Source organism: Stegodyphus dumicola, chromosome 2, assembly GCF_044657685.1.
Source record: "Stegodyphus dumicola isolate Sdum_Otavi_A_Nest chromosome 2, ASM4465768v1".
In the NCBI taxonomy this organism is placed as follows: domain Eukaryota; kingdom Metazoa; phylum Arthropoda; class Arachnida; order Araneae; family Eresidae; genus Stegodyphus; species Stegodyphus dumicola.
The window spans coordinates 243,101,252-243,123,745 of record NC_140769.1 but is presented as its reverse complement, the minus strand read 5'-3'; the positions used below and the strand labels follow the sequence as shown (position 1 = coordinate 243,123,745).

Here is a 22,494-nt window from a genome sequence, read left to right as displayed (position 1 = left end):
ATAGGACTAAAAGTTTTGCGGTTTACCCAATCCAAGCAAAGAAGATTCTATTCCGGAAATTTAACATAGTCTGTTCAAAATTAGAATCAAAAACACCCCAGTTGAGTCTCTTTCTTTTCCTTTATTTAGTTTTTATTTTCCAAATACCAGCAGCTGTTGATTCCGATTGCGTAATATCACGGATGGAAGAATGCACGTATTGTGCAATAACGTTTGCGATATTTTGCAGAGATAATTAATTTTGATGTTCAGTCTGAGATTTATTTATGAACACTTAAAAGAGTTTGACCGTGCTTTCTAATATAAGCAGAATATTTCTCAGTTCCGTTGGTCTATTTTTATATGATGCACATATCGAAATGTCAAAATCATTTATTTAGCCGAGAAATCTAAAGAACGGCTAAAATCTCCCCCCTCCTCTTTTTCCAGTTACGCTCGACTGTACGAAATATTTGGCAATTTTCAAGTATGCGGGTTAGTTAAGCTTTTACTGTTAAAGGATGACTGCATGAAGCAGTTTTCCGTCTCCTGATTTCAGAAATGTTCCTTTTTTTTTTTTACTTAAATTACTTTGCTTGGAATATATGTTAAGGGAAAACTGTTATGCAATGAAAATTTAGAAAATGTTCAGAATTTTGATTTAAGTTAAATTATTTAAATATTAATATGAGTGGAAAAATAAATTGTATTTATTATTAGGTGCCAAGTGAATACAATTAATATGGCTTATTATTATTTATTTTCTATATTTTGAACTGAAATTTCATCATTAAATCTTGTAATATAGTTTAGTTCTGCATAGTTTTTTTTTTCTCTCATTCTAAACTAATTCTGTAAATTGAACTGTCGTTTAAAATTAAAAAAAAAAAAAAGTTAATTGTTTTCCATGGTTGCTCATTCTCTCAATAAATATTGCATTGCTCATATTTTAAATTGCAAGGTCTAATTTTTCTTTTAGGTTATGCCGTTGTGTATAATGTAATTAGACAGGTGCTTATTTTTCTTTCTTAAAATGTGCTTGAAAAGTGCTTATAGGTGCTTATTTTTTTAACTAAAATGTGGCTATGAACCCTGTAAATTAAGGAAAAATCACGATTATTAAAAAAGTTACATGTAGAATTTTATGAAACTTACCCACAATATACAATACATAGTAAGCTATCAAATAACATAAAATGAAATTACCAGACAATTATGGTAGTATAGAAATTAGCACATGTATAAAATGAACAAATCGAAGATGTCAGTTTGCTATAGTAAAAGTACCTTCAAGATGGAATATAATCACCTCTAGAAGCAATACAGCACATTTAGCAATGTGTGATGCTTTCAATTATGCAGTCTATCAGTTCCATAGGAAGCAAGAGCCATTGCTCTTGCAAAGCAGTTGCAAGTGCAGAAAGGGTCTAAGGGGGCAGATTGAGAGCAGCTAGACGTCTCCCTAAAGCATCCCAAATGTGCTTGATAGGATTCAAGTCCGGAGATCAAGCTGACCACTCTATGCGCTTAATTGTTTCCTGTTGAAGATAATCATATTGATGCGAGCCCTGTGTGGTCTTGCATTGTCGTCCTGTAACAGGAAAGCATCCTTTATTGCCCCAGCATATGGGCGCACATAAGCATCAAGGATGTCATCTCTATAAACATGAGTATTCACGGTTCTCCTTGGAAAAACATGGAGGTCTGTGCGTCCACCCAGAGTTGCCCCCCCAAACACAGACACTTCCTCTTCCGTATGCATCTCTTTCACGGATGGTAACGGGTTCCAGGTTCTCTCCTTATCAAATAATGCCCACTGTCGCCTTCTAGACTAAACCTAGACTCATCTGTAAAGAGAACAGCCCTCCATTGATCAGGCGTCCAGTGGACATGTCATGGCCACTGAAAACGGTCCCTCCTATGGCGTGACGTGAGCGGCACACAAATGGCTGGTCGCCCCGCATACAGACCACCTTCGTGAAGCCTTCTACGCAAAGTTGACGTTGACATGAACCTTCCGGTGGCTGCAGCAAGGGATGATCTAAGAAGAGTCGGAGTAGCGGTTCTATTCCTGAGTGCACATAATGTCAAATATCGGTCATCTGCGCTCGTCGTAACAGTTGGCCGTCCTTGGCTGAACCTCCTACTGTTGGTGCCGAATCTGTGTTTTGAAATTGCTTCCAAAGTCTATGAACCACAGAAGGACTCGCATTTAGCCATCTGGCCACTTTTGTTTGACTTTGTCCTGCCTCTATAGTCTCCCAATGGCTCTCCATTGCAGTTCTGCAGGCAAATGATGCCTGGAGGTCATTGTAACAAATTGGCTATCTCAGATTTCTGATGTCACTATCGCAGTGAAATATGTGAGCTTGCTCTCAAACATGGACTTTTATGCTCCTCGCAGATGACGTATTCTGAGTGCAGTGCCACTAATTTGCGTATTTCAGTTTTACTCAGCTACTCTTATGTGGCAACATATTCAAATTTTACACGGTTTGGCTTATTTTTGAATGAGTTATTGCTATTTTTTGTGATTTTTCCTTAATTTATGATAACCAGTGTACTTGCGTCTACCACAATTATTGCATCAGACTGTAATTGCGTATCAAATATTCCACGTAAAATTCACTTCTGGCCCAACCATCGTACGCGGGCTATGCCCGTCATTGTAGATTAAGGGATTAAAAGTGGATGGTATTGTTCTCCTCGGAAATGATCACAAAAGATGGATGTTTGTTTGAAAACCTGAACTGCTCCAAGGAATGCTGTATCGGGATTCTCGACAGCAATTACAGGACTTGAACAATGGAACTTTGTAACTGAACAAGAAATTATGTCTGAATTACGGAGAAAAAATTAGCACACACACACACACACACACACACAAAAAAAAAAAAAAAAAAGAATTACATTGAAAGAAATGTTTAATAAAGTAAACAGATGTTGCTTTTTTTTTTTTTTTTTTTTTTTTTTTTTTTTTTTTTTTGTAAATTTTGATACCGTTTAGATCATAAAAGCTTCATGATTTCATATTTTTAATTTTATAATTTCTACATGTCATCTTTCTAGATTTAAACTGATGATCTAATATCTGGAAAAATTCCAAATCGGGAATCGCCGAAGTTTCGACGAGTCCGAATATCAGACTTTATACTGTATTAGCCAGGGTTGTAAATACATAGTTATCAGTGTTTACCTCATCCCCTTTTCTTTTATATTTTTTAATTGCAGAAATTCAGTATGACATCACAGAGAAAGAATGAGGATGATAAAGCAGCAAAAAGGCACAAATTTTTGACGTGTCAGAAAAGTGAAAAATGGTGTGCATATTTCATCGTTTGCAGGACAACTGGTTATAAATGAATCTTACTTATGGAGATGAGATGGAGCTATGTTGCCATGTGCATTGCAAAGAAAAAATTTTAGGCAATTGCCATTGTGAGGAGGTGAAATAAAAAAAAGCTTAGGTAACAAAAGCCCTCTTTGCTAATACTTTGAACAACAAAACCTGAACTTTAATTTCTCCTATATCTTGATAATGTTAAAAAACCTGATGCTGAAGCTTTCATAAAACATTTACATCCAAATATAAAGGTTTTATTCCTCCCATCTAACCAACCTCCAATCCAACCATTTGAACAAGGTGTCATAGAAACATTCAAAGCCTATTGTGTCAGGCATGTTTGCGCCCCAATAAAAAAATGAAGGAAAGTATGACGTGTCATTGGTATTTTGGAAGCAATTCAGTATAAGCCAATGCATAAAAATGATTTAACTCACTTGGAAACTACTGAATATATCAGCACTGAATGCTTGTTAACATCAATTCTGGCCAGAAACTGTTTACAGTTTTAAAGGGTTTCCGTAAATTGAAGGTGAACCCTCCCCCCCCCCAAAAAAAAAAACCATAGATATTGCAAAAGCAAATTACAGTGGAGTATTTTCAGATATGGAAGTACGAGAAATCAAAGAATTAATTGAGAATAATGATCAAGAAATGACAAATGACTGATTTTGCAATAGAGATGAAAAAAGATGAGGACATTTTATGAGAGGCGTTGAAAACCTATGTGCTTCACCATGAAGCTTTTAGAGTTGTGTTGATCTTTATCCCAAGCAAAAATCACCAGCTTTTTTTTAAAAAAGTGATTGTATCGTGTACCTACAAGGGGCGATCAAATGAAAAGGTACAAAACGACACGGTGGGTACAAATGTAGACTTTATTCAAAATATTCACCATAGGCCTGAACACAACGATTTCACTGATGAACAAGCCACAGGATTCCTTGTTCTCAGAATTCCTGTGGCCGGGACGAGATCCAGTCCTTCACAGAGTCCTTGAGTACGTCGTCCGAGTTAAAGCGCTTCCCTTTCAGGTGTTTCTTCAGTGGACCAAACACATGGAATCCACCTTGTCCATGAGATCGCTCGTGATGACAGTGTTTGCCTGGCCTGGTCTCGGGTCATCACCCACACTCTCATGGCCTGCACGAAAAAGGGCACTCCATTTTCTGAGAGACTTGTCAGAGACACATTTCTCCCCGTAAACTGTCATCATCTGGCGATGAATAGCTGCCGGTTTCTCACCTTCTGCTGTCAGAAATCGGATAACACCTCGCTGCTCCTCAGTCGTCAAATTTTGCAATGCGAACGCCATCCTGTCCTCATCCGGACTGCCGCATCATTTGGACGCCGATTTTGATAAGAGCCTCTGCTCTCTCCTGCGCATGCTCCGATCCCAGTCAGAGACTTCAATCGCATCCCGAGATGTCTCACTACGTTTTCCCATGGCGGAATATGCAAATATTTAACTGTTGCGTTTTTACGTCGTTTCGTACATTTTCATTTGATCACCCCTTGTACTTGCTAAGCAGTAATAAAAATCCTTGCAATTAATTTTTATTTCATTTTCCTTTTTTAAATACAACAATGTTTAGTTTTGTTTAAATTATACATATTTTTTTAATTTGAACCGTACCCAACATAGTTCAGAACATGATTTTGATTTTGCCGTGCATTCTATATGTTAATGACATAATACCCCCCTCTATTCAGAAAGGGTTTACTTTATATGATACATGATTAGTTAAAGAAAAAAGTTAAAAAGCCATCTGTTGGACCCTATCAAGATTGATGTATGTTTTTAAATATATCTATTTTAAAATATCCAGAGTAGCATTTATGAATACTTAATTGCAGAGGAGTTACTTGATTTTTTTTCCCTTTCAGAGATGCCTTTACATTAGTATTAAATAAGAGACTTTGCATATGTCCAAATGAAGGTTTTATGCAACAGCTAAAAGTAGGTTATTCTTATTTGTTTATTTATGTAATTTAAAGAAATATTTAAATTTTTTGTTCAGCTGAACAGTATTTTTGCCGACACTGTTTATGTATCAAAAAATAATTCAATGTATATGATCATAACGTCTTGTGTTTGTAGTGTTTTGCTGTTTAATTTATTAAACTTTTAGCTGAATTTTTAATATTTGCAGATATGTGCTGATATATAACTGACAACCTAAATAGCACAATGGTGGGATTAATCTTGGTATTGGAGATGTCATCTTCATGTTCAGTGATGTGATTTATAAATGAACCTCTTTTAATTACTTCCGAAATATGCATTAGTGCAATTTGTAACAAAAGCTGAAAACGTACTCATTTTATCTTTTATGCGCTTTTTAAGTGTGGCTTCAGATTTACTCTAAATGTAAAGATGAAACCCTGACACAATTGAGATCTAGCTGAATGCATACATATATAGTTCTATCATTATTATAATTATTATTATTATTATTATTTTCATTTTTCTTTGCTTAAGATGTTTACAGGCATTCTATGCAAACGCTTTGCTGATCTCTCTCTTAACTCTTTAAAAACCGAAGCCTTCACTAACCTGTATGTTAAAATACTGAACCACCCAAAATGGTTTTAGAGTGTCACAGCAATTTTCTCTCCTCCCCATCCATTAATGTACAAAGAAGAGTGAAGATTTCATATGACATCCTTTCTACTTCTAACAAATAAAAATAAGAAACCACAAATAAATTCTTTTAGGGCAAATTGTCTACAATAACTGATACAATGCAGTTCAGGAAACTGCACCTGCTACTGCATATGTTAGGGGAGGAAAGAAAACAACATCGGAATTTCGGCCTTTTGTGGTCATTTGAATGAAAGGCCGTTTGGGACGTTATGGTCTTGAAAGTGTTAAGAGCTTGAAATTAAAATAACTTTCATTTTGACTTCACATTTAATGTATTTTTTGCCCTTTTAACAATTTTTTTCGTCATTCGATTAATATCTAAATGTACTTGAGGTCTAATTATTTAGAAAAACTTACCTAAAATATTATAATCTACAGAATGAATTACAAAATGTTTTTAAATTGCTGCTTTTCGTTACAAAAATTTTAAAAGTTAACAAATTTTAGAAGAAAATTAGATATGCAACTTCACATTGATATGCTTTTAAAATATTCTGCTCCAGAGCATTATATGCTGGGGATTTGCCCTTTCTGAGGTAAAAATAGTTTAATTTTTCCTTTTGGTGCAAAAGGTAAAAATTTGTATAGTGCATGTCTTTATAAATTAGGCAGCATTTCTTATTAGCAGTTTTGGAACTGAGATTTGTAAAATTATTTTTTTTAATGCTGTTTCTCTAGCATTTATTATTGTATAATTTGCAAAGGAGATAGTATCGTTCGTTACTTCAGTATTATATATTTTTGATTTGAGAACCTGAATCAGTACTTTTTTAAAATGTAATTGGACATTTATACTTTTATGAGATGATACTTTAAAACTTGCCTGCATGTAATGGGACCATATTTAAGGTATCAGTTTGAACTAGCTGCAATGATATTTCAGATACCTGAATTGTATGGTAAGTAGTACGAGCTGTCAGATTCTTATGCCATTGCCTCCAAGTTTAGATCCTTAATAATGCATGAATATTTGTAATTGTAGTGTCTTATTGCCTGAGCACACTTAAAAATCTGTCAGGTCAAAAGTGAGAGGTTAGTGTTAAGGGAAGAGAGGTACAAGGTCCTTGGTCGAAACAAGAAAATCCTTATATACTTTGCCTAAGTTAATAATTCAATCAGATGTATTAAAATTTTAAGTAGAAATGCAGTATTAAAAAATAATAAAGATACAGATCCTTGGGTTATGGAGGAAGTATGTTTTTGAGAAAATCTCTAATTAGATTTTATGTAAAACGACATCTCTATTCCACTATTTCTTTTAATTCAAACATAGAATATGAAAAGTCTCACAGAAGGCTTAGATGGGAAATAAGAAGCAAAGTTTAGCATATTTGCCATGGTATGGACTTTCATTGTGGTGACATGATTAGAAAGATAAATGCACTCGAGAAATTTAATAAAAGGTAAATATTTAGTATCATTATAGCATCATACTGCTGTAATGATGATAAATAAAAAAAAGATGAAAATGATGCTATGCATAAATAGTTGTATAAAGAATGAAATTAGCACTCAGCAGAAATGTTATAAAACTTAAAATGCTTTCATCTCATGCAGAAACTTTTTGATAGCCATAAAAGTTTATCCCTTAGTGCTGAAGCCATGGAGAATGTAGAGGTTCTTGAACTGCTACTGGAAGGGGAGGGACAATATTTAGCACATGTAAAATAAATGAAAAAAATATCATAAGATAGCAGCTTTTCATGCTTGAAATATCATGTTTGCACATATGTCTCTGCCAGGTTTGATATGCTGTGACAGTTTTGTATAGCTCAAAGGTTCCATAAATGTAAAAAATGGCTTGCCATATCAGTTATTTGTAGATAATTATAGAACTGGCATTTGAACTTTCTAGAACAGTTTCTTAAACTGGGGTTCGCCAAAAATTTTAGCAGTTTTGATATTTCTTTAACTTATTATAATAATTTTACAATTACCAAATATTTTTACACAATGTATCTGAAAATAGATAAAGACAATGCAGACAAATTAAAAAACGAAAACGTTTCAACGCATTCTTTTTATAATATAAACATTCATTTTACTCACATGACGCTGTCATTTTGTCTGCCTGCTACTTATTTAAAATTTTCACATTGTTCTATGTTTTAAAATTAGAAAATAAAGATTATGAATGTTTTTCAAGGAAATACATTTTTCCCACAGTTATGTAAGTAAGAAATCCACCTAAAACTGCAATAGTATATTACAAGTTAAAAAAATTGACAGTTTCACTCATGCATAAGGCAGATTCGAGTAATGCTTATGGGGGTCCCACAAAATTTTCATAAATATTATGGGATCGTGGCGATAAAAAGGGGTTGCGAGTGAAAAAAGTTTAAGAAGCCCTGCTCTAGAACATGCAGTAGAGATTAGGGCTTTTATTAGGTCAAAACCAATTGGAGCTTGAGGTCATATGAAGATGCTGTAAAATGTTTGCTGATAGTAAGGGCTTAACAGCATTATCTGTTTAAGTATTTATGTTAGCAGTTGTCAAGAAAATATTGTATACCTACTATAATTATATTGGGCGACTGGGTATCTGATTTTATTTAAAAGAGATGGAACTTGAGAAGCAACTACCACATACATATGAAAGGCAGTAGGCATGCAAATTAGCATTCCCAGAATGTAAGATACCATGCCAAAAACCAGGGGATCATTCTCATGCTCGAAAGAAAATATTTCTCAAATCATTAGTGCAGTACATTTGGAATCATTGGAACTTCAGCTTTTCCAGATTTTAGATATTTCCCTATTTTAGATCTCCAGTTTAAATCTTAGTCATGTTAAAAATTATAAAATTAATATGAAAAGCATTTATTACCTTAAGAAAAGCAAAATTTACAATAAAATACTCAATATTTGTTTGATTTATTAAATGTTACTTTCAATGTAAATTGTTTAAGCCAGTGTTAATATTACCGAGGAGTGCTCTTCCAGCTTCAAAAAGAATTTTTATTACATGTCCCATTTAGTTGTTTTAAAATCAAATAGGGAACTATAAAAATTAGACTAGTATTCGATGTATTGTCAAAAAGTAAAGGGTGCAAGTCTCTTAATGAATGTCTGAATCCTGGGGGCACCAATGAATCCCAAAATTTTAGATGTGATTTTATGATTTTCCAAATATGAATATACATTCAAGTATGATATTCAGAGAGAATTTTTGACTGCACATGTAGCAAAAAAGAATAAAGACTGTGATATGTTTGGTTTCCAAATGAAAATGATTCGAAAGCTTATAAAATTTTCCGAATGACTGACTCGTGTGCCCTTCAAATTGTTTATCCTAGCTGCGACTATTAAATATCACATTTGAAAATGTAAAATGACTTTTGACTCGAAACTTTTGAAATGTTTAACTGAGCACTTTTATGTGGACGATCTTTTTTAAAATGCAAATACAATAAATAAAGTTTTAGAATTTTCTGAGAATGCTGTATGTTAAATTGTCATATGACAAGCATATTCTGCACATCATGTACGAGTATTGCTTAAACAACTTAAATTTCCTTGGTTTAAATCTTTAGCAAAAATATGTTATTATAAATAGAAACAGGTTGCATTCATTATGTATTACTTTTTAATATAACAATATATATATATATATATATATATATTAATCTGTCATTAAATGTGTATTTTTTATGCAACAGGAATATGAACCCATTTATAAAGCCCAAAAGACACTATTAAATGGCCATACATCCAAAGTTACAGGTAAGAAAAAATATACTGTTATATTTTCCCATTTTTTATTCTCATTTAATCCTCTGACCAACAGAAGGTTTTGACAGCTGTGAGGAAAAGTTTCTTAAATTTAATGCCAAAATGCCCCTGCTGCTTTATACCTGGATTTACATATTTTAAATGTGTTGTCTTAATTTTCTGGACATACTCCAAGATGTATGTATGTATATTTTCTTAAAGACATCACAAAAAGTATTTTAGGCTGTATAATACGGTATAGAGTCCGTGATCTGGACCTCAAAGCCACAAACTTTTTTTTTTTGGTATGCTTTACGCAAGCACGTTTAATGTATAACGGATGGCTAGGCTAAAATTATCTTTACTGATTCTAAGGCATTTCAGTTAATGTTGCAGATTGCGCTGTTCCTTGATCATCTAATTGGATCCAGCTTATTATTTTTTGAAGATTGTTAGAGCAATTTTAGCATATAAAGTAGCAAATTTAAAATCTATGTTAAATTTCTTGAACAATGGCAAGACTATTAAAGACTTTTTGAAATTTTTTAGCATAAAATCTGCTATGTGGAACATCGCAAGATTGTGGGAGGATGTGTCTCCAGACACGTTAAAAAATGCTTGGCATAATTTATGCCACCTACCATATTTCATGTTGAGGACGATGAAGATGATAACCACGAATTTGAAGGTTTTCGGACATCGCAAACTAAAGGTAAAATTTTCCAGTTATTGGATTTTATAAAGAAATGTGGAGAAGCGGTAATAAATGAAGATGATATAATAGAAGTTTTTCATTGCGACGACAATGCCACAATCATCAATCAATTAATGGACAGCGAAATCTGTAGTATGGTTCTAGATCTAGAAAATACCACTTCCGATAGTGAAGAAAGTCACAGGATGGTTATTGAAAACGAAAACACTTCAGTTCACAAGTTAGTCGGTATTCTCAACACAGGAATTACAATGGAACTTTGTAATTGAGCAAGAAATTATGTCTGTTTATAGAATTAAAGAGAAAGTATTAGCACAAAAAACGAAGCAACTTAAACAACTTACATTGAAAGAAATGTTTAATAAAATAAACAAATAAATATAAAGCTTTTTTTTTTTTTTTTTTTTTTTTTTTTTGTAAATTTTGATACCTTTTAGATTATAATTGCTCTTTATTTCATAAATTATGATTTCATATTTTTAATTGTGTAATTTCTGCATGCCATCTTACCAGATTTAAATTGCTGATCTATAATGCGGAATCGCCGAAGTTCCGACGAGTCCGGGTTATATGGACTTTGTACTGTTCAGCATTGCTGGTCAGAGGTTTTGATACAACATTAAATTTTTCTTTTGCTGGATTTGCCTTAAATAGGGTATACTAGTGAGAGTAGATAAGACCACCTCGAAGGTTCAACTAAGATTTGAAACCCAGTGAAAGACTTGGCTGCTTAAATATTTTTGTGGTTTTTGTCATGTGTAACGTGAATACAAACCAGTTCCTTGTAAAAAGGTCTCTACAATCTGCTCTTTACAGGTAGCCCTCCTATGCTTTTGCCTTAGCTAAATTCAGCCGGTTAACTAACTGTAACTTTACAGGGTTCGTAGTGGTCCTTACATGTGCTTATAAGTCGTTATATTTGAAAATAAAATATAAAAGCCCTTATAGGTGCTTACTTTTTCTCTAAAGCACTTTTTTTTTTTTTTTTTTTTTTAAACGAATGCACATTTTTTCCCCGTACCAAAGCCGAAACTAAATAAACAACTTTATTTCCTTATATGGAACATCAGATGGTGAATCATACTCCCTGAAATAGCTTTTCGCCTCTTTCTCTGCATTAGCATAACTTTTGGCAAAGAACGTCTATGTATTCAACAATGTCTATGTATGAACAATATAGATTGATTTTGTATATAAACACATTTTCCTCTCGTGTTATTTTTTATGCGTTCCTGCCTTAGCCCGTCACTTTAGACTCTGCATTCCTGTAAAAAAATGCATGTTTTAGTACACTCCACCACCCCTCCAAGTTTGTCCCATGATCTGTGAAGCACCTTGTATATTCTTTGCCTTTGGTGCAGACGAGTATAGACAGGTGCACGTCGTTCTATTGGTCAAAGAATTGCGAAAGCGGTAGGAAATTCCGATGCATTCCATATTCTTTTGCTCCCACCCAATACTACACACGTTTGAATTTCTATCAAGATTTTAATAATTTACATTCTCATTCTGCGTGGTCAGTTCATATTCACGTTTATTATAATCGGCTTATATTATGAGCATATGTATGAATATTTATAATAATATATTTGCAGTAACTGCTGAAGTATAGTTAAACTTTTGCCAATGCATTATACAGTACAGAAGTTGGGGGGTTGTTCCCTTTTTCCACAAAATCTCGAATATTGAAACCATTACAGTTCGCAGCAAAGCAAACAACGGACTTTTTTTTTTTTTTTTTTCTTTTCTTTTTTTTTTTTTTTTTTTTTTTTTTTTTTTTTTTTTTTTGTCACTCTCTATCCGGATTGAATAGGACTAAAAGTTCTGCGGTCTACCAACCCAAGTGAAGAATGATTCTATTCCGGGAATTTAACGCAGTCTGTTCAAAATTAGAATGAAAAACATCCCAGATAGGATCTCTTTATTTATGCCACATGGGCGCCTGATGGTAAAAACCGGACGAAGCAAAGGGACGTTTTCCTTTATTTAGGTTATTTATTCTCCGAATACCAGAACCTGTTGATTCCGATTGCGTAATATCACGTGAGGAAGAATTAAGGTGCTCGTATTGTGCGATATTTCCCAGAGATAAAAGAGTTTTACTGTGCTTGCTAAGCAGATTATTTTTCAGTTCCATTGGGCTATTTTTTATATGCTGCACATAGCAGAATGCCAAAAGCATTATTTAGCTGAAAAATCTAAAGAACGTCTACAATCTACCCCCCTTCCACTTTTACCAGTTACACTCTACTATCGGAAATTTCAGGTATTTGGCAATTTCCGAGTATGCCGGTTAGTTAAGCTTTTACTGTTAAAGGATGACTGCATGAAGCAATTTGCCGTCTTCTGATTTCATATAGTAAATATAGCTTATTGTTATTTATTTTCTCTATTTTGAACTGAAATTTCATTGTTAAATATTGTAATATAATTTAGTTCTGCATAGTTTTTCCCTCCCCTCTCATTGTAAACTAGTTCTGTAATTTGAACTGTTATTTAAAATAATAAAAAAAAAAGAATGTAATTGTTTTCTATGGATGAGTAATGCTCATTTTCTCTTAATAAATACTGAATTTCTCATATTTTAAATTACAAGTCTAATTTTTCTTTTAAGGTTATGAAGTGGTGTATAATGTAATTAGACAGGTGCTTATTTTTTTTTTCCCTTAAATTGTGCTTGAAAAGTGCTTATAGGTGCTAATTTTTTTAACTAAAATGTGGCTACGAACCCTGCTTTAGATATTTATTTAAAATAATAATATGATCTAATTCCACTGTAAGCAAACCTGCATGTAATGAAGCCGAAGGTTATAGTAAATGAAATTTTGATTCTACCCAATTTCCAATACTCAGGATATTTTATGCAGCTATGGCATACATTTAAATGTATACATAGGACAGATACAGTCAAAAGTCATTAATCCGGACTCGTCGGGACTTCGGCGATTCCGGATTATCGATTTTTCCGGATTTATAGATCATCAGTTTAAATCTCGTAAGATGGCATGCAGAAATTCTAAAATTAAAAATATGAAACCGTAATTTATGAAATAAAGAACAATTATGATCTAAAGGGTATCAAAATTTACCAAAAAAAAAAAAAGCTTAATATTTATTTGTTTACTTTATTAAACATTTCTTTCAATGTAAGTTGTTTAAGTTGCTTCGTTTTATGTAATAATACTTTCTCTTTAATTCTATAAACAGACATAATTTCTTGTTTAGTTACAAAGTTCCGCTGTTCAAGTCCTATAATTGCTGTGTTGAGAATACCGACTAATTTGTCAATCGAAGTGTTTTCATTTTCAATAACCTCTGGGTCACTTTCTTCACTATCGGAAGCGAATTATAATGACGAGGAACTTGATTTAAATCATATCAAAGATGGAGTACATCGAAATGAAATACTACACTTAGTACGGAATTATAAACCAAATAAAATAAAAACATCTGCCCTGAAGATAAGGATAGTGCTGAGAGATCAACTTCCAATCTGCGGAGTGAAATTGATAAACAAATTTCAGATTTCAAAACATACTTTCGCTTTGTAGGTACAAATTACATATTAGTAAATATATATCGGAAATTCTAGTTGACATAATCTTTTTAATCTATCATAATCTAATAATGACGTTTCTGCCCCCCCCTCTGCCGCAGAGCAGCATGAAATTGATAAACAGATTTCGGATTTCAAAACATACTTTCGCTTTGTAGTAAATATATATCGGAAATTCTATTTGACATAATCGAAAGTTCAAGCTTACTTTTATAAAATTGCTCTAACAGTCTGCAAAAAATAATAAGCCGGATCCAATTCGAAGATTAAGGAACAACGCAATCTGCAACATTAACTGAATTAGATAACTTTAGCTTAGCGTGTTACACATTAAACGCGCACAAATTCGCAGCCGTAAGAGTCTTACGCGCTCTCGTAAACGCCTGTGCGCATGCGCAGAAAGTTTGTAGCTTTGAGGTCCGGATTATGGGTGTCCGAATTAACGACTTTTGACTGTATAATAAATTTGATATTGTCTTCACTTGAAAACCCTTTTTCCTCCTGCATAATTTTATTCTAGAATTTTGGCAAGTTCTACATGAAAATTATCAAAACTCATACATGTTTAGATCACTAGGATAGTTATAATACCTTTTAAATTACTTTAGGTATCCTTTTATGTTCGTGTCCATTTTTATGTTCAAAATCCAGGTGAGACTGGTGGAGTAAGAATACAAGGACCCACAATAAGCATATCATCATTAGCAGGAATGCCCTGCCATTAGACAGTGTGCAGGGCAGTATAGTTTCAATTAAGAAAAGCATCTCATTGTTATATCTAACTCTTTTCTGTTCATACTGGTGAAAAACCTATTGCGTCAAAAATTCATTCATATGGTAAATGATATATATATATATACATTCCAACCTCACTTCAGCAAATCTAGTTTATAATGCACATTTCCCCCCCCATTCAGTTTCCTATACACTTAATGTTATTTTTTGTAGATCTAACTTCCAAATGGATAACAAATGAAAATAACAAACTTTGTCATTACCTTCAACCTTTTTTCCCCTTCCCAATTTGCATGATTTTCCCCTTCGAATTTCTGCATTATCGACTGAAAAATTATTGACCCTTAAATTCATCCATATTTAGGCTATCAGAATAATGACAAAAAAAAACTTAACATTACAGTTCTTTTATCTTACTGGGAGACTATTAATTTCATCACATCTTCCAGTATATCACTACATCTCTCTCTCTCTCTTTTTTTTTAAATGTTTTTTATTTTTTAATCTTTACTAAGGAAAATATTTTCCAGTAATAAGTGAAATTTATTCAGGTATCTGTACTTAAATTCTGTAATTTCCGAGTGACTTTCTATAAAGTAAAACCTTCTTTTTCCCAATATACAACATCATATAATGTTGTGTGTTCAATAACTTTACTTTTTGTAATTGCGCCCACATTTGGGTATTGAAAAATTTTTTAAATATATATTATAAACAAAATTATATATGAAATATTTTTCTTTAAAGGAAAATTAAAAAGGAAGTATGATGAATCAGAAGACTCTGACTGTTTAAACAATCAAATGGATGTGTGTGATGAATCTAACATTTTATGAGACTGTTCCTTCGTATGGTAATAAATGACTACCAGTTCATTTTATGTACCTGAATCTGATTTAAGAGCTTTGGTGGATCTTCCAATTTTTGTGATGTCTTATTTATAATTTCGTACTAAAATGTTTCACTAATCCCTTAGGTGCTTTGTTTGTGTTGATGAAAATATGCACCAAGGAATATGTTTTCATATTGTGTGGAAACATCACCTATTAGTGTGTGCAGATGTTTTATCACTTTTGTATGCCAAAAATTGTTTGAAAATCGTGCATTTCTAGATAAAATAGAGGTTTACAAAAAGTATTTTTTTATGAAGAAGCTCAGATTTTGTAATCTAAGAATTGCACATTATAAGATCCACAAGTTCATTATTAAAAATGATTTTTTAGTCTGATATGAGTCAAATATTTGTATAGATCAGACATCTCCTAACGGAATTAAATGAAATGTATTTCCCTTTAAAAAAATATTGTTAAAAATATTTAGCATTTGCAAATAATATGCGGAAAATTGATATGATTTAAAGAAATTCATGGTTCATCAAATTACCACATGCTTTTTTAATTATGTTATGTTTTTATGACTTTATTGAAATTCATGTTTTATACAGTTATGTCATACTAATTCAATTAATTATACATCCTTAAAATTTCATGTTTAAGCAATTTAAATTCCATTATGGCATTATTTTGAAGAGCATATTTTGTGAGTGAATCAGTGTTCTATAAAATATTTTTTTTAAAAAGGCTTTGAGAAATTTGTACTGCTTTTTCAAATATTGTCTGCATTTATTATTATTATTATTTTGTTTGTAAATTTTATATTTAAGAAGGAAATTAAAAATCAGAGCATATGTTTCATAATATCATATGGCCATTTACTCATAATATATGTATTTTCATTTATAGTGTATATCATAATTAGGCCTATAAAGTAATATCTAGTACAATACAAAGTCCGTAATTCGGACGTCCATTATCCGGAATGATATATAATCCGGACCTCAAAGCCACAAACTTACACATGCGCGCGTCCACTACGCATGCGCATACAGAGAAGAGATGCTGTTTACAGAAGAGAGAATTAAAGAAAAAACGAAGCAACTTAAACAACTTAAGAAATGTTTAATAAAGTAAACAAATAAATATCAAGTTTTTTTGTAAATTTTGATACCCTTTAGATCATAATTGCTCTTTATTTCATAAATTACGGTTTCATGTTTTTAATTGTATAATTTTTGCATGCCATCTTACCAGATTTAAATTGATGATCTATAATCCGGAAAAACCCCTAATCCGGAATCGCTGAAGTCCCGATGAGTCTGGATTATGGACTTGGTACTGTAGTTGTAGTTCCTTAATTTTTTTTTTTTTTTTTAATTTATGAAAGAAATTTCAAAATTATGATATCTGGTCTCACTTTTAACCACTGGTAAGACTCAAATTTATGTTGTTAAGTCTAGGAGAAAGGACAGTGCCTTGTATTCTAAAACTCTGTTATAGGGATTGAATGAAAGAGAAATTTGCCAATGTAAAATTAAAATTACCCAAAAAGCAACCTTAGTTTGCCATGGATAATGAATAAAATTCTATCAATAATGATCCAGATACAAGTCCCACTTGTTTAGGAGCAAAAAAGTTTTTGCTGAGGTTGATTTTAACCTAATTTTAAATATGTATAAATATGCTTTGCATAATGAATAAAAAATTGTCCCATTTAACAAACTAGAACGGCACCATGTGCGAAATTTTTTATGGACAGCTGATTCCTCTAGTGAAGATTGAGCTGTTCTTCGGTTAGATTAAATTGTGTGTGTGGTGGGGGGGGGGAATGTGCACATAATACTGTCTACATACATTTTCAATTGGCAAGATAGCCTAGGTTTAGTCATGGCCCTCCTTCACTTCCATATCTACCAACTCTTCCGATTTTTCGTCGCATTACCGAATTTCCCAATTTTTTATTTTTAACCTAAGCTGTTTTTCAACAATAAAGGAAATTACTGAATTAATGAAACAAACTGTAAAATTTCATTTCCCTACCCCTAGTGATTTTTTTTTTCTAATTTCTCTTATTAAATTTTATTTGATTTGAATTGTTTTATTATGCTGTAGATATTTGATCTTTATGTAAAGATTAAACCAATGTTTAATGAGTAAATATTTGTATTTCATTTTATTTTACACTAATATGTGGTACATTAATGTGTATTATATATTGGTTATTCACATAATAATATGTACATTAAATACTTAATTTTATTTCATCATGTTTGAAAGTACTTTGATAAATGAAAATTTTCCTATTCAGGATTTTCTTTGTATAAAAAGGTACAAAATGAAATTAACCAAAGAACATTAGATTTAAAATATCAAATTAAACAGTAGTATATTTCATAACAGAATCATACTGTACATAGTTCTATAAATTGAATCAGTCATGTGTTATAAAGCAAATTTAAGTCAGTTTAGAATTCTTCTGAAACAGTGTCGCTAAGCAATGTGAAGACCTCCTGTCTTTCTTGCGAGAACCTTCTGGTTTTTCACATTTCAGTGTGGTAGTTATGCACTCTGCTCTTCATTTGGCTAGCTTTCCCCAGATGGTAATCTTACTGTTATTAAAGCCACTATTGTTGCAGTCCAACTGTCAAAATCTGAGCCTCATTTTGCCATTGGCTTATAATTAAAAAATTTTAATATTAAACAAGAATTCGTGTGGCACATGTTGCCAGCAAATTTCATGCAATTAATTTTAATGTATTCAAAAATAGTAAATTTTTTTTATTATTTTTTATTTATTTATTTAAGAATGACACATTTTCTGCATAATTTTTATAATTTGTTGCTATGTCTGTGTGGCCATTAGCCATCAATGTTTAAATCTTCAAAGATTTTTCTTAGGACTTCCAAAAATATATGCACATAAATATTTTTATAACTATAATTAATACATTTCTAGCACTTTCAGCATTGGTTTAGGTTTTAATAGTCACTAAAAATATTTATGATGTTTTGTGGTTTTGGATTTCCTGTGTCAAGCATAATGAACACTATCAGGGAATGGATTATATACATTATGCTAGGCATCACAATGTTTCATCCAGAAAGTAAAGTTAAAAAGAGCACACTGCTCATAGTTTTGATTATGCTGAGGTTAAATGCTTCAATTAGTGATTCTTATCTGTCTTATCATGATATCAAAAAAAGAACTAAAAAGAGAGAAAAAAAAATGTTGTTTCAAATAATCAGACACTTGCAACTTCACGCACTTGTCAAGAAGGGCCATTACCCGTCAGTCATTAGCTGTCTCATTACTGAGAACATTATTATTGGGAAAAGGTGATTATATGCATATGAGAATGGGGAAATTCCATCCCTACTTTAATGGAGAAACCCTGGGGGGCAGACTTGAGGGTCTGCCACTCCACTTTCCTTACCACAAGGCTCTTGAGAGGACTTTTGGTTCGTATTTGTAAGGGCTTTTGAATGTTCCCATACTGCACGGACACTATACCCTTACAAACATCCAAGCCATCTCTGGGATTTGAATTCAAGCCCAGTGATACAGCAGCCAGAAGTGCTAATCATAATATCATTCAGGGCAATGAGAGAAAAAAATATACCTTTTATTTTGTCTTAATTAAATAAATGTTATATACAGTATATAATTAATTACTTATATAATAAGTACAGGTTGAAGCAAGGCTGACACCTTTGCATCCATCTAGGCATTAGCTGACTTGCTAACTGCTAATCTTCTGCCCTGGGTGGAATTCTGAGGGTGGACATCTCGGGTGTCAGTCTGGGGGTCCCTTGCTACCAACCTCTTAAGAGGATTTTGGCTCGCTTGTATTTTGAGTGCCTCCTTGCTGTGCAAACACTATATACTTAAACACATCCCTACTTTTCTGAGATTCTTCCTAGAATTTAGTCCCATATAGGGAAGTTAATTAGGAGGCCTACTGTACATTTTATTTAAATTTTTTGTAACTGTCTTATTGGTGTTTTACAAGATTATTGTTATTATACAGTATTTTTATAATGTATTAAGTAAGAAATATTTTATGTAAAAAAGATTACTTTATTAAACATTTTTAATAATCGGATTCACAGAGTAATCGTCCTATGCATTATTTATACTTAATTATTTAATTAAAGTAATAGCAATTGGTAACTGCACAAAATAAGCAAACCCTGAAATGCATAATAATTAAATACATAAAATTAATGTTGAGTTTGCAAATTTGAGATGGTGAAAATACTCAGATAAAAATTTTGGATTATTCACTAAATTAAGAATTTGGAGGTTAGAAACACTGAGACTTAATGGATATCCCCAAAATAAACAGTGGCTACTCAAATAATCTGTATGGGGTCATACATGCAAAGGCTTAATGTAGTTATATTTAATAAATAACAATGCTTTTAATATTTAGTGAATTTAAGATTGTAAAATTATTTAATATGACTTTTTTTTTTTCATAATGAGTAAAAATTTTGATTTTTTTATTTAGTGCTATTAGCAATTTTTTATGAAGATAACTGTTACTATAATTTAGTGAATCATTCATTAAATAAAAATATGTGAATGTGTCAGTGTATTTTTTATCCAGCATAAATAACTAAGGTGAATAAAAAGAACTTTAAAGACCCACTCTTATCATAAAATAATAGTCCCAGATATGTTTACTTCATAAAACATTTGTGGAGCTGGGATTCAGCTTCTATGCTTATTAATTTTATGAGAACAAGTAAAAGTAATAAAACTGAATAAAAGTACTGTAAATCAAATTAAGACTGCCATTTATTTCTGTGTGTATCAGGCATGCCAAACATTTGGTAAATTACCTAATAAAGAGAAACCAATTGTTAGTTATTACTAACAAATCAATATGCACTTAAGTAAGAACAAAATTAGCAATCAAATTGCATAAAGCAAAGATGAGTATTTGTGATTCATCTTTAATACAAAATTATAATATTCTTTAAAGGTGTATTCTTTTTTCAGGTTATTTTTACTTATCTGCTTTTCTTTGATACAACCACCTTCCTTGTTAATGTCATTAGAGTGGTGATTTATACTGAATATTAAAGGTTTTATTTCATTTACTTATGTGTTTGCAATATATACATATCAGTACTTCTCTGTGTATTCATTGAAACATAATATCATGTATTTAACTGAATTTAAGTATTTATTTTATTGTAAAGATATTTGTGATAGAAATGTTTTTGTATTTGTTTTTTACTTCTCTGTGATTGCATTCCAAAGTATACATAAATATTTTACTGCAGTAAATATTTTGTAAATATTTACTTTCTTGGTCAAATAAATGTTTTTATACTAGATTTGTCCATTATTCAAAGTAGCGGCAATAGCATTAATATATTTTAAAAAATACATTTATAATCATTCATTAAAAAGATTTGTGCAATTGAACAGTATTTATTGAATACTTACATCTAATACTGTACTTTTCTTTGTCTGTGTATTATACATGTAAATGATAAGAATCAATACAAGCATATTGATATTTAAAAATAAATTTTAAATTATTTAAAATTCTACCTAGACAATGACTTAATGATCTTGAAACATTGAAATCTTCAATGTCCCTGAAGCCTTGTGCAAACATATTGACAACTATAAAATATTTTTGAAGAAATAAAAGTGCATTGAAGAATTTTATGTAAAATATATTCACAATCTAAACATGCTTAAATGATAATTTTTAATACACTTCATTATTTGTATGTAATATAATGGTTAAGTATAAAGGATGATCATCTGTGATTCTTAAAGTAGGCATAAACATCTCCCCCCCCCTCTCGCTGGGCACTGGAGTATAAGGTAATTCAAGCTCCAAGTTATACTGAGGAGTGTATGTATCAACTAGTGAGTGGTGAAAATAATGTTTATGTAGGTGTATTCGAGTATGAATCATAAGATATTAGCACATTTTCTAAGAGGTATTGGCTTCAAAATTACTAATTAATGCTAAAGAAGAATCCTTATTTCGTATGATAAAAGAAAATTCTTGAGCAGGAAGAAATTACCTGTTCCTGCTCATGGTACTGCAGCAGTAGTAGGATGCTATGGTGGTTTTATGGCACAATTGAAAGCAGAGGTACAAATTATATTGGCTATGCACTGTGCTATTCATTGGCAACATCTGGTAGCAAAAAATCTGAAGGTTTACATAGCTTACTTCATCTCATCCTCAGAGCAGCGAATAAAATCAGAGGTAATTCTTTGAATAACAGCTTGCCATCATCTGCTTCTTAATACAGAAGCTCATTGATTGTTAAAGCGAATATGTTTGAGTTGTTTTTGCAGATTTTTCAGCTTTTGAAAGGATAGGATGATCCTTTAAAAGCAGACTTGATAAAGTCAAAAAACAGATGTAACATTTTTTTATACATTCAATGAACTGAACCTTCAGCTCTAAAAGTAATGACCTAAACCTAACAAAATCGAGAAATGTAATTTTTATATTAGTGGCACAGATCAAGGTAAGCATAAAAGGAACTACTATTATGTTTATGACTAGTTCAGGTATGCAGAATAGAAATTAGTATTGGGGAACCAATTTCCAAATTTGAGAACTGTGGGGGAAAATTGCGGAAGATGTATTTGAATGCTGCCAACATTTGAAAGATCTGTAACTAGATATTTTTTTAATATATGCACCTAATTGCCTTTTGGACCTATTTTTCTGTGCAAATGAAAATGAAGTAAAGAACAAAATAAGAGCTGAAATTTAAATTTAGATCTGGATACCAACAGTTTAGTTGCCGAAGCAGTATCCAAACTTTGCTCATGTTTATGGATTATTGTATAGAAATTTTCTTGTAACCTTTTGATCATCATATTTAGCAGAATGCAGATTAAGTGTAGTAGCAAATCTAATAATTAAAAAAAGGAATGAAACCATTTGATGACTAATCGTAGAAATTTATGAATGTTTTTAATAA

At 31.9% G+C, this 22,494-nt stretch overlaps 1 protein-coding gene across 2 annotated transcripts in view; it reads left to right on the top strand.

Moving 5' to 3' along the window:
* LOC118191244 (serine/threonine/tyrosine-interacting protein A-like) overlaps window positions 1-20,866 on the top strand; it is a 94,718-nt gene extending 73,852 nt beyond the window's left edge. Inside the window, exons 9-12 of one of the 2 annotated variants that reach the window (XR_015039825.1) lie at window positions 5,210-5,282; window positions 9,629-9,692; window positions 10,230-10,392; window positions 15,434-20,866. Coding sequence is in view for 1 of the 2 variants with exons in the window: in XM_035362045.2 (XP_035217936.1) it covers window positions 5,210-5,282; window positions 9,629-9,692; window positions 15,434-15,522 (226 nt within the window). In the remaining variant the exon portion in view is untranslated. The remainder of the gene's footprint in view (window positions 1-5,209; window positions 5,283-9,628; window positions 9,693-10,229; window positions 10,393-15,433) is intronic. The other variant, XM_035362045.2, reaches the window with a different exon arrangement.
* Window positions 20,867-22,494: the final 1,628 nt, after the last annotated feature.